The sequence below is a fragment of the Erigeron canadensis genome, chromosome 4, assembly GCF_010389155.1.
Source record: "Erigeron canadensis isolate Cc75 chromosome 4, C_canadensis_v1, whole genome shotgun sequence".
In the NCBI taxonomy this organism is placed as follows: Eukaryota; Viridiplantae; Streptophyta; class Magnoliopsida; order Asterales; family Asteraceae; genus Erigeron; species Erigeron canadensis.
Genome location: NC_057764.1, coordinates 22,020,194 through 22,033,948, shown reverse-complemented (window position 1 = coordinate 22,033,948; position 13,755 = coordinate 22,020,194). Strand labels below are relative to the sequence as shown.

At 33.0% G+C, this 13,755-nt stretch overlaps 1 protein-coding gene across 2 annotated transcripts; it reads right to left on the bottom strand.

Moving 5' to 3' along the window:
* Nucleotides 1–5,945: 5,945 nt before the first annotated feature.
* Nucleotides 5,946–13,755, bottom strand: LOC122595661 (integrin-linked protein kinase 1-like). 2 transcript variants are annotated; one of them, XM_043768075.1, is made up of 12 exons: nt 13,261–13,755; nt 10,655–10,729; nt 10,456–10,551; nt 10,270–10,355; nt 10,063–10,183; nt 9,906–9,985; nt 9,739–9,801; nt 9,514–9,632; nt 9,310–9,398; nt 8,568–8,689; nt 6,915–7,026; nt 5,946–6,350 (listed from the first exon to the last, which is right to left on the bottom strand). In XM_043768075.1, the coding sequence occupies exons 1-12, from the start codon at nt 13,570–13,572 to the stop codon at nt 6,261–6,263; spliced, it is 1,365 nt and encodes a 454-aa protein (XP_043624010.1). In that variant the 5' UTR covers nt 13,573–13,755; the 3' UTR covers nt 5,946–6,260. The 2 variants fall into 2 exon arrangements, with proteins under 2 accessions (XP_043624010.1, XP_043624011.1); XM_043768076.1 differs by having other exon boundaries at nt 9,310–9,395.

Sequence of the window (13,755 nt, the reverse complement as noted above, 5' to 3'; positions counted from 1 at the left end):
GTATTATGTACTGGATGTGGAAGGAGTTGTCACAATTCCTTGCCAAACAAGGAGACATTGTAAACGTGGGGTTTGACACACCACTTGATTTTCTAGTACATGTGATTTGAATGGACATGATCCATGTTTGTGAAAGCTAAGAAATGCCCTTTTCGCATCATTGATTTGAACATGGTTTTGTACTTGATGGTGCTAATATTACAACAACATAATCAATACAAATGCATGGTATTTTGTTTAAAAATGATAGGTATATATGTTTGTGGTTCTTATGGGTAAACTAGCTTTTTTTAAGCGACTTTCAACTCCTACTTCGGAAAAAACCTGAGTATTTTCATGTTATTTCTTGTCTCCGGTCCAGAAATAATATGCTCACACTTAGAATTAAATCTAAAACATCAAAGTTTAAGTTCTGATTTACCCCATTTGTTAGTTTTGGGTAATTAGCTACTATATTTACTATAATCTATTATGTTTCTTCTTTCATATTCTTTATCTACGATTCTACATTAATTTAGTACTTCAATAACCTAAAAAAAGTACCAACACTAAGAATAAACTATTAGTCACCAATCACCATTACACTAAGGGCATTAGGAGTGATTTTTATGATTTTATCAGTCCTCCTAAATCCAACCAAATAATATGTCAACTTAATCTAGCTTTTCAGCCCTCCTAACCAGTCCTTTCAAATTCTTTTATTAACGTTCCATACTATTTCAGTACTCCAAAATTTTTTTTTTTTTTTTATATTATAGTTATAATAAAAATTCATTAATTTAATACTTATCTTATAATAGTAAGAATATATACATTTTTAAACAAAATGTATAAATTATACTAAAATTTAAGTGGAAAGCTAAAACTTTCAAAACTAAAGTTATTACTCTTAATATAACTGAAAAATCAAGAGGCTAGCTAAATGAAAATTGTAAATTAAAATGAATCTGGTCAAACATCAAAGTGTCATCATCGTCTTCATATATGCTTGCATATATACCTACATATAGATAGAAGCAGAGGCGGAGACAATGGAAGGTTGGGTGGTGCCAACCCTCCTCTAATAGGCATAAACACAACATATTTTTTCATAGTTCGACCAAATTAAGATTTTTCGAAGTTTGTACAATGCGACCCCCCACGAATGAGTCAATAACATCATATCGTGGCTCCATCACTGGATAGATTATACACATATAAAAATATAGCTGCAATTTTTTTTTTTAATATATGTTTAATGCTTAACGGTCGAAATGCATCGGTCCTACCCCCCCCCCCCCCCAGCAATTTATGATTTATGATCACCGGCTTCCGAACCCTCTACACAAACCGTCCAAGCATAAATTCAATACCGGTGACGGTGTTACCATCGGTATTACCCCATAAAATCACCAAATTGCCATCCACTCCTGGTCCCCCAGGAAAAAATAATGCTCCTTATTAAAAAGGAGTAATTATTTAATACTAGTACGTCAATGGATAGATATTTGATTGAGTTTTAATTAACTGTTGGAAAACTGATTCAACTTCAGTCAATTGAGGATAATTGGTTTAATTTAATTAACCTAGATTTAATCAAGCTAAATGATTAATCCTATTATTTAATTACCCTAAAAATTCTCCTATGTTGATAAATGGTAAAATCAATAGATAATATCATGAAAAAAATATAATCGTAATTCACATGTCAACATCTTATGATTTCAAGAGAATTTTCAACTTAATTTTTAAGAGAATATATTATGTTTTTTAATCAATTTGGGTATATATTTTCACTCACATAAATATGATTTTAATTAAAACTTAAAATAATTAAAATTTGAAATACCTCCCAAATGAATAGTTAATTACTCTGTTTTGAGTCTAAAACATTATTATTTATCTATACTCCTTTAAAAAAATTATCACACTCTCATTTTTAAAAATAGTTACATGTGAAATTACTAAATTACCCTTAATAAACACACCCATTATGGAAAGAGTTTTTATAAAATATCAAATTTGTCCTTAATGAATTAATTTACACTCTAAACCTTTATTTTAATAATTAACATTTTAAGTCCCTATTTTCTAAAATTTCCACTATCACAATCAACATACAACATTTGACACCGTTACCACCACAAATAGTACTATCGCCGACACCATGCTCGTATCTCTTATTATAAAAATCAACTTTCTAACAACGTAAGGATTTCTTATTTGATAATTATTGTTACCCATTCATTTTCGTGGTATTCGAGCAGACATACTAAGAAGCGGGTGTCGTGGGTCGATTGGATTATGAATCCTCTTATGGTTATTTAGTTTGTGGTGTGCCTTTGAGGCTTATATGGAAATACATCAAAAACACCATGGAGCCTAGCTTGCTCAATTGGTTGGATTTTCGTATGGGAATAATAGCGGCGCTCAACACCTCTAAATTAAATAGTCGTAAAGAAATTAAAACTAGAGTTGGAATATGTAGTAAATTTCTTACTATTGAGTTTTTAAAGGCTTGAGTCATAGACGTTATCAAGTAATACAATTAGTGGTATCATGTAAAGCGTACTATATACTCGTATGTATTTCTGGTTTCATCGATCGGCTAAGTAGTCCGGTGAATTCAGCATTGAATCTTTTTTTTTATATATATAAAACAAAAACAAAACTTACATCTATGAAGTTGGTGACTTATTGTTAAGTTCTTTGTTATTTGACATTATAAAACAAAAAAATACTTATGCCAATGGGAATGTTGACTTATTAGTAATGTCTTTGGCCTTTGCGAATATCCACCTGGGTTCGAATTTCATCTCTCACATTGGTGGCGTTGGATTTATTGGGGGTTTTCGTAAGTCCTACTTTTCAAACATTTGTGTAATTTAGGAATTAAGAGTATGATATTTTTCCATTTATAAAAAACAAAACAAAACTTACAGAACTATGATAGACAAATTAAACATTACGTCAAAGATTGTGCCATTGTCCCTTCAATATTTTCCAATATAAAGTGTAATTTGTTGGTAATAGAAATCGAAAAAGAACATGCATGAAATCATAAGAGATATGCAGGCAAAGTAGTACCAAGTCCTACTTTTGAGCTATTTAAAAGTCTACTTGATTACTAGGTAGATGAAGGGACCAAGAACTATGCAGAAAATGGAAATATGGTTTAAAGACTACTTAAATGAATGTCCTTAAATCGGTATACATGTAATAAATATAAATACAACACCACCAATTTTTGGTGCATATATATCGCATTTGGGAAGTAATCATATACAACGTTTTAGAAATGGATAACTTGCTAGCGAGGATAAGGCAAAGAACATCATGAGCAAGCATAGATATCTTCTATTGAAATTCTTCACAAATAAGTGAAACTACATAGACGCGATCTTTCCTGAAATATAATTCGATTGGGTTGTTTTGGTTTTACGGTAGTATGAATCAAATTTGGGAATTAATCTTAAACAACAGCATAACTATATATATACTTACCAAATAAAATTGATCTTCAGAAAAAAAAGGTACCAACTTAGTATGATCAAGAGTAGAGCTTCTCACAAATAAATGCATATTCATCCAACTATTTGATCGCGCGATATTTAGGGAAGAAAAAGGACGGGAATTATAGGCGCGAATTACGATCTCTGTGTTATGTAATTATGGATTCCTGTATTTGTTATGTAAATGGGGCTAAATAATTGGGGGTTAAATGAGAAAGGGTATAATTGTAATTTGGAAATGTCATTTAATACATTTTAAGAGTTTTAATGTTTTAAATTGATAAAATTTAGCTATTTGGGTAATTATGATATATTTAAATCTTAATAATGGTTTTTTTGATATTTTAAAAGTTAATTAGATAATGTGATATTTAAAAGCTTATTAGTATTTAGTGGCATATATGATATTTTCCCAAATAATTGATAAGGGTCAACTTCTGTTCATGTTTTGAAAATTAAATAACATATTTGCGGCTATATTGGAAACTTTCAAGAGTTAAGTTTTCACTTTGTTTTGTACATGTTTTGTTCAGGGGGAAAAAGTTATATGCAGGCCCGGTGGGAGGATAGGCAATATAGGCAAAAGCCTATGACCCAGAAAAGTGAGGGGACCAATTTTCTTTGACAGATAGTCTATATATATCTCGTGCTGGTTCAATTTTTTTTGGTAGGTAGTCTATATATATTTTGGGCTGGTCTAATTTTCTTTGGCAGAAGAGGACTTGCCCCAATTTGCTTATAAATATATTATTATCCATAGATGTAAGGTTTTTAGTTTAGCACATTTTATAAAAACTCACAAAATTCATTTTCTAATAAAAACTCACAAGGATCATTTCTCTTGTGCCAAAGTGATCAATTTCCTGTAACTTACTCTATTTATGTATCTATATTAGTTAAAGGATCTCTCTAAACTTTACTCTATCTCTAATTAAACGTTTCCTAAAAAATCGGGATTTTAGGGGCCCAAATTTTCTTCTTGCCTAAAGCCTCAAACATTATCGGAGACGGCCCTGGTTATATGCGTTATTTTTCTATGAGATGATATGTAAATGATGGGTGATACATACCTCAATCTCCCAGATACTATTGAAGTTACGCTTTAATTTTATACATAAGCATGTGATCAACGAAAAGCAAATAACTCTAGTACGTTTTTCAACTGAAAATAACAATATGAGCTCATTTATAAACCCATGTTTATGATGGGCCTAATCTGACCCATCCCATTACTCCACAGCTGAAAGTATGACAGTTTTTTATTAAACATTTATCATTGAATTTTTTGACAGTTTTGTCATATAGATGAGTAGATGACACTACTTACATTGTTACTGACCCCTTTGAAGCTCACTAGCATCCATAGCCAACTTTTCCGTAACAAGAGTTATAGCAAGATACATATTAACAATACACATGTATATAATAACACACCAATATGGCAATATACACTCACAAACAACGGATGTAGTCTTCGTCATGTATTTATACTCGGGTTTTGCTAATTTGTGCCCAAGGCGCAAGCTAAAAAGAATTTAATGAACTCAAACTCTCTAAAACACTCAACAAATTGTTATTTGTATCAGGTGCTTTACATGGGAAGATCAACATTCTCATATAAAACAAACTGGTGGTGGCCTATCGGTAAAATGGTATATTCTACCTAGAGGTGAGTAAAAGACTAAAAACTAGGGTTGACCCAATCCAACCCGACCCGAACCCAAAACCCGAACCTTTTTTTGTCAATAGATTCAAAAATGGGTTTGACTCAACCTGAACCGGTTTGGGTCAAACATGAATCAGTATTCTGGGGTTTTTTTTTAGCAAAGACCAAACCTGGTTTGATTTCAACCGGGCCTGAAAACCTGAAAATCCAAACTGGTTTTAAACTGACGGGTTTTCCAAAACCCAGACCGGTTATTTAAATTTGGGTTGACTGGGTTCGGTTTCGGGTTCAGGTTTAGGTTTTTCGCCCACCTCTAATTCTACCCGTGTTCAAGTCTCATTCCCTATATTTATAGGGATGGTTTATTAAGAGAGTTTATCAAGAATATTGAAATACCCAAGCTTTTGTGTCTCTTAGGTTTTATAAAAATATAGTGAAACAAAAAGCAAAATTTGTTACTTGTCCTATCTAGGAGAACAATGAGAGCCCATCAATGGTCCTCCTAGATTTATCACTCCCCTTGTCACATACCTCTATGGCTCAATATAACATTACATCACATCCGTTGTCCTGTTTAATGAAACCGAGCTTTCAAGAAAGTTTAGTGATTTTACATTAAAAATTTTTGGCATGAGTTTAGCATTCCTTCCACACAAATTGCACTTTACAAAAAGATCTGATCATTATAAATTAGAATTTCATTTTATTTTAGAATTTCTAATATAAGAATTTCTAATATAAAAAGGAATTCAAGCAAAAAGTACTTACGATAGGATGATGACTGTATATAGTCCCAAGCAATAATTATAGCTATAAGAATACTTATAACATACATTACACAATTTCAATCAGTTACAACAAGTTAATGCTTATCTTCAAGCAAAGTGTTTAGTCAATGTGACTTCGCAACTAGAAAATAAAATAACAATGAAAAATGAAAAATATGGGTAACATCTTATTCGGAATAAATTTTAATAAATCAAACTTAAATGCATGGTGTGCTATTTCTTTAAGCAATATATGGAACATAGCTACCAAACACCAAAATCCTAAGCAATGTAAAGAATGATATAGACATTTTCTAAAGGCTAAAGCCAGATCGTCTAGATACGAGATGAATGGTTGTGGCTACTTCTATCTGAATCCTCTGCCTTGCACATCTGAATCAGTCCAAAACATCTGAATGGCTGGACCTGAATCAGAAACCAAAACTTCATGAGTTTACAAATAACTAACAAAGTAACAATATACACATCAAACACATGTTATGAAGCATATAATCCGGAAACCATAAGTTAGATCCACACTCTTTTCAAATTCTAAAATTTGACACTTCACATTGGCAGTTCAGGCAAGTAGGCCGGTTTGGTTTGGTGGTAACAGGTCAAATTTGTTTTTTTTTTTTTTTCAAATTTAGGTACAAGTCAAACCAAGTGAAGTCAGGCAAGGATGACCAACAAACACATTTTTTATTTTCCTTTCTTGAGCATTAAAATTTAATCACCATATCAAGCTTTTCAGAGAAACAAAACTATTGCAAAGACAATCAAGATTTGAAACTAACACGATTCAAAAGATCAAATGCAGATTGACACACTTTATGTGACAATCGACCTCTTTGACTCCTTCCACATGGTAGGTTTTAAAATGTACCACTTGACACCATGAAGACAAACTTGGGACCTATCAATGTGTTGAAAAGGCCACAATTACTAAAAACAACACACATGCCCATAGAGAGGGGGGAAAACAGAGACCTTCCAACGCTTTTGATGGTTTACAGCATTGTAGATTGATTCCAAACGAACGATTATCTGTCTGAATGGTGGTCTCTTGGCTGGATTTTCGTGCCAGCACTCTTCAATCAACCTGTTTTAGCAGAAGAAAGAGATGAGATCATGAGACCTAAAACCACACTTTAATGATATATCCTCATGACATCAAACAGATACAAACAACGAACCGCTATATAGATGTTGTAGCCTATGGAATGTAATTCTCAAAATATGGGTGCAGAATTATAGTTTTAACCTTATAGATTCACTCAGTGCAAAGAGACCATTAAGAACTGTTCTATTTTATAATGACTAAGGGATGAAAGATGACCATTGTGTCCAATTTTGAGCTTCTGTTGAAAGGCAGGAAAAGCTCAAACGGCCTTCAACAAAAGGGAACCTGTACCCGAAAGTCCGAAACTGACACAGGGGGGTAGGTAGAGAATACCTAGGGGCGCGAGACAACTCTCTCTAAGGAACTCGGCAAAATAGCCCTGTAACTTCGGGAGAAGGGGTGTCTCCTCACAAAGGAGGAACACAAAAAAAAATCATCGGCTTATCAAATTATCTATCGAGCCGTGAAAAAGATTCAACAAACGACAGAAACAAATCCACTATCTGTGACCAGGCATAACCAGGTCTGCATTTGGCTTTAAAATAGCTCAGCTCTACTACAAGTATGGTCATAAGCCCAGCAATCCTATGCTGTTCTGTTTTTTACTTGATTTCTGTGAAATATTAATTACCGATATATGAAATTTAAATAATAGTTACAAAATAATTTCTAATCGAAACAAGATATTCAAAAAGCTTTAGAAAAACATAACATTATCTAGAAAAAAATGAAAAATACCTCAAAAATAATTTTATAAATCATATAAAAGCACACAGGAGTTTATACTAGGTATTAAACAAATTTACCCATAAAACAGATTCATAGCATGTGGATATCAAAAAGACTACTAATACATTCCCTAGAAAAAGATTCTTTTGGCATTTTAGACTCAAAAGACCAGACCTTTAGAACGGTACCTGGCCTAAGTGCCTAACCAGGCTTTCAATCAAATACTAGATAACTAGAATAATATGAAACATTTGGGCTTAACCAAGTCTAGACTAGGCTTGACATCAGCTTTACAAGCAACAAAAGGGAACCATTCACAGGAATTTTCTGGTTGACCTCATATATAGCTATAATAGCCGCCTTAACACAATAGCTATGCATGTCAACTTAGGAAGCCATTGGCTATAAGAAAACAAGTAACGAAGAAAGATCCCTGATAGTGTTACCCGAAGAGAATCAACCATTCGATTCTAATGTACCTGACCTAACCTGTATTCCGGTGGCAATTTCCGAACTTCTCCCTGGCCATATAATCCGTATCTCCTTACCTTCAGGCAGCCTAACCACTAGGCCACCTTAGAGATAGCTTTTAGCATTGGCTGTAACTGCCGCCTAAAGCCCCTTTTGAGGACACTCAATAACCAGCAGTTGCAAGTGAACAGAAGGTCAGAGTCTGACGGTCAGACAGCCAATGGCCATCATATATGGGTGACCAACAGGTAACTATATTCATAAAAAGTACATAAAAAACATAAATGTCAAATAATGCTTTATGTTATATTAGTACGTACCCTCTAAGACCATGAGGGTAACTTTTCGATGGAGCATTAAACGGAGGACGTTCTTTTGTAGCGTACATTTTAGGGACATCACCTCCGTTAGCTTTAACAAAAGGTTGGCAGCCTTCAATCATCTATACAAAATGACAAAACAGATAATTAGTCACTGGAGACCTGGTATATGAAGCACGCTACTTAACTAATCATAAATAATATATCTTGGTATACTCTCTCAATCTATCAATAAACCAAAAAAGGATTGAAGCTTTCTTTGATCGACATGTGGTCTTTTATTTAAGCGATATGTGTCCTTTTAAATCTATCTTTAAAAAATCTACTTTTTAGATACCATACATAATTAAAATTTCCGATGAATTAATATATAAATAATATAGATACCTAATATAATAAAAACTCTTATATTTGAGAAATTTGAAACATTCCATTTAGCTGCATATGTTATTTTTATCCATTTGACCTATTAGAGGATATATATAACCCAGATCAACTCATTACAAGTACATGGATAACATTTCCATCTCTTTAGTTCCTCAATAGGATATTAAAATAACTGCTTAACTTATTTAATTAGATAAATCAAATCATCACATCTATATAAAAAGTCAGATATTGGACTGAGTCATTAACTGGATTTAATATACTAAATTACGTTATGCATCAACTACCTCATTTTCATTCCAGGGCCAATATTTTAATGCTTGGATATTAAAGTATGATCTGTGGTTTGCCATACCTCTTGCAAAATTAAAGCAAATGAGAAAACATCGACTTTCGTATCATAATCTTCATTCCTGAACACCTCTGGAGCAACATAGCGGCCTGCTGTGGCGCATAACCAAATCAACAGACTCGGGAATCAATTCGTGATAAGAAACTAAATGATAGACACACTAATTCATTACCAAAAAATTAAATAACATCTGCAGACAACACTCACAAGTAGTATCTTGAAAGGTCATCAGCTTTTTATGTTTTGCTGCATTTGCCCCTTTTAGCAGCTCACTGACTCCAAAGTCTGCAACTTTCAGATGCCCAGAATCATCGCGCAAAATATTTCTGTTTTTTTATTCGCAAGATATGAGAACGAATTTAACAATGATAATGAGGATACGTACTTACTACACAATGCAAAATAATTCAATTGTCTGATATTGATACTTACGAAGGTTCAAGATCTCTGTGAATGATTGGTTCTGGCTTATTCTCATGCAAATAACTCATCCCTCTACACAATTAGCCGGAATCCAGTTATATTCTATAAACAGTTGAAGTCACAGTAATAAATCAAATTAATAATTAATATTCTGCAAACATGGGAAAACCAAGTACCTGGCAATATCCATGGCATATTTCAAAGCAGTTAATGGCTTTAGTGCTCCTTTTCTTTTCAAATACGCCCTAAGATCGCCCTAAAACAATGTAAAGGCATGTAGCTTACAATCCAGCTAAACGATTAACCATGAGTAATAAATGTAGAAATGCTCACCTTAGGTAAATATTCTACCACAATCATCATTGGACTACTTTGAGTTACAGCACCAAGAAACTGAACCACATTTGGGTGTCGTATTTTTTGAAGTAATTCAAGTTCATCCCTAAAAGCCGTCCTGCAAAAATACCAAAAAATTAAAAACAGAAAAGGCACAGTCTAACAGAAGAAGTACAGAAAAAAGATTGTTCATAAACGACTCACACTTTGTCCTCGTCAACAAAAAGTTCGTCCCCAAGCTTTTTAACAGCAACTTGTGTTCCACGCCATGAAGCCATGGTGAAGGTTCCCTGAAAAATTTTATAATATATAAAACAGAAGTAAAATAGAAAAAGGAACTATAAAAATTACAAACACAAAAAGGAATTTACTGAAAGATAGATGATTTACGTTAGTGATGTCAACGCTGTTTGTGAAATCAAGTTCCTTGGGATCTATTTCATATTCTGGAATTTCACGGGCATTTTTGACATGCATGGGAGCTGTCTACGAATTTGAATCATTAAATCAGAAATCAGCACAAGAAACTTTTAGCAGGCCAAAAAAGCAAGAAACAAGAAGTTATCATGACACAAAATAAAAACGTTACCAAATGTTTGGCACCATGTTTCTCCAAAAGTTTGACCACATCATGATTTTTATAATGGATTGCGTCTGCAAGGGGCTGTTAAAGCAAGTAAGCAACGTCAGAATATTAAATTGCGAAGACAACCACACCCAACAAAAAGTTTTTAAAAAGTGTGAAACTATTCAGTATTATCTTCCCTTTGGAAGTATGACTTCACTAATTTTTTTCTATGTATCGGAAACTTGTGTACATAAGTGATGAGAATGCATTATGTAATCGTTAATACAAAAAATATTGAAGCTATACGCCTATACATACACCATGGTTAGTTTTTATAATCACCCATTTCAAAATTCTAATGATGATCCGACATGCATAGGTAAGTAACTCTATTTATTTTATATTTGTGCCAGGTTCTACTAGCTACTGAAAATGTATATGGTCTTTGAAACCCCAAAAATGAACAAAATAACAGCTGTAAACAGAGGGTCTCAAGCAAGCAAAGGGTTCTAAGCTATTCAGTAGTGCCTATTCTATATTTTGATCATCAAAAATTACTATGTGGAGTAAATGGCATAAAAAAGTACTCTGCTCCTCTAAATTTTCGATTGCAATTCGAAGGTCTTATATTAGTTTGGTTGTCAATTCAGGACTTTTTTCCCAAACCAGCCAATTAATATTTCCCAGACTCTTAATGAGCAAGCAAACTCCATTACTATAAACTTTTTACATGATTAAACTCATTAGTTAATTTTGTCAATTAAATTGGTAAAAAAAGGAACTATTTTCACCTAGTATTGATTTCCCCCAAAATTGGGGAGCAAAAATAAAGTTTGTTCCAATTTTAGTGACACAACAAACTATTATTTTGTTCCACGTAAGAAAATTTCAACATTGTGGTTACTAGCTCATTAAAAATGAGGTTTGGGAAAAACTAATAGGCTGGTTTGGATTGAAAACCAAACCAATACAACTTTGAAATGCAACCAAAAAGTATTGTACCTTAGAGTGAATATGGCTCAAAATAGAGGACCTTTTTATGCCATTTTCCCTACTATCATACTATGTGGTGCTCTGTTTCTATAAATTAAATATGTAAGTACTATGTAGTTAAATAACATGAAGCCATCTACATACGACATTTAACAAGGCGTCATTTCCGTATATAACTTATACGATAAATAATGAAGAACATGGCATCTACTTGAAAAATGTAGCTGCCTCCTTTACAAAATTAGATATGTTTAGATCGTAAACATGCCATCTATAATATTTTAACTAGTAGAATTTTATTTTGATTTGTAGTCTGAATACTTGCACCGAGCCTATAAGTTGTATATATTTCAAGAAACACAACACCAGTTTAATAGTTCAGATGTACATATATAGTGGTGTGACTTTGGATCTAAAATACAACCAACTTGACCACAACAGTCCAAAAAAACCATATTCATACATTTGGAGCTGAGGGCGACAAGTTTTTAGGCGGCTAGTAGCTGCTTTCTGTCTACCTGCCCTTGATTTTTCCTTTTATTCTGCAAAAAGTTGTTTCCTTGCTTTATTTGCTCTGTTATATCTTACTCAACTTGTACCTTATGCATTTCGTCTCTTTTCCTACCCTCGGATTATAAACTAACTTGTGTCATATCTACTGGCTTATCTCGATTCTTTACTCGGCCTAAAACTGTGTTTGATCATCATGGGTTTGCATTTTGTATATTGTTTTCCTAATGACACCATTAAAGCAATTCATTTGACAAAAAATATTTTAGATATATGTCATCACCAAGGAAGATGTGGCCTATGGGTCCCTTAATGTAGTCTTGTAATATTTTGGAAAAAGAATCTTACGCAAAAACTATTATGCAATATACAAGAATCCCTTGAGGTGGCCAAATATTTAGCTTCCAAACATATGTAAAACCAACAAATCTCTAAATAAAGATTGATAATACCCGCAACAGGTTGATTACAACACATTGCCATTTTTCCAGACTTATACAATCAAGCAACACACATTTTTATAATTCAATGGGAGGTTCCTATCTTAAGGAACAGGTAAAGAAAGGATAACCACTCATCGTTATTTTAAAGTCACCATCTGTGTCTCATTCAACTTTGTTTTAATATACAAAAAATCAACTTGTAGATACTTAGCTTTGTTGTTTTGCATATTTCTTTGCGTCTTTTCGCTTAACTTAAACCTAGCTTTATATACCAAATCAAGTTTGTTTCTTCTTCAATCTTAATTAACAAAATATAATTCAAATATTATTTTAACTTGGCAAGTAGGATCATCTGAGATCAAGTCTTTCTTAACTGTACAGTGCCACTACCTAACCGCAACCTGGCACCACCGGTAGCTGATGCTGATGGCCAATTTTTTTCTAACTTTGACATTAAAATTAAGAAACTTTCTTTTTTTTTTTCTCCTGAAAATCCTAAAACTTTCTTCTTAAATAAATTACCTCCCAATTCCCACTATCATAACAATAGAAACCACAAACAACAAAGAAACAATAAAAACGATATAAAAAACAGCAATACTTAGCAACAAGATAACACATATCATCAATAAAACAAGTAAAAACACAACTAAACCGATAAAAAGGACCCGAAAAGCATACCGTGCTGCCCCACTTATCCGGATGATCAATCTCAGCACCAGCATTTAACAACAATTCAGCTACATCTCTAAAACCATGACAAGCAGCAACATGTAAAGCTGTTCTATTATCAATATCTTTAAAATTCACATCTGTTTTTACTTCCAACAACTTTTTTATCCCTTCCAAATCATTTTCACTGCAGTAAAACATCAATCTAACCCTTGGATCAATTTCCTCCATCCCATCATCCGATTCCGAGCCCGAACCCGATTCGGGTGCCTTTGATGACTGCCTGCCTAATGTAAACCTCACATTCCCCTTTCCCTCCATTATTTATATTTTTTTAAACTTTTTTATGCTTAAATTTGATTTTTTTTTTTTAATGGGTGTTAATAAAATTTAGTTTTGGATTAATTTATGATGTGGGTTTTGAATAAAAAAAGTAAATTTGAAAGCTTTTTAGGGTTTTATTTGTTTGAAGATGATGATAATGAGTCGAGTTAAGCGGCAAAG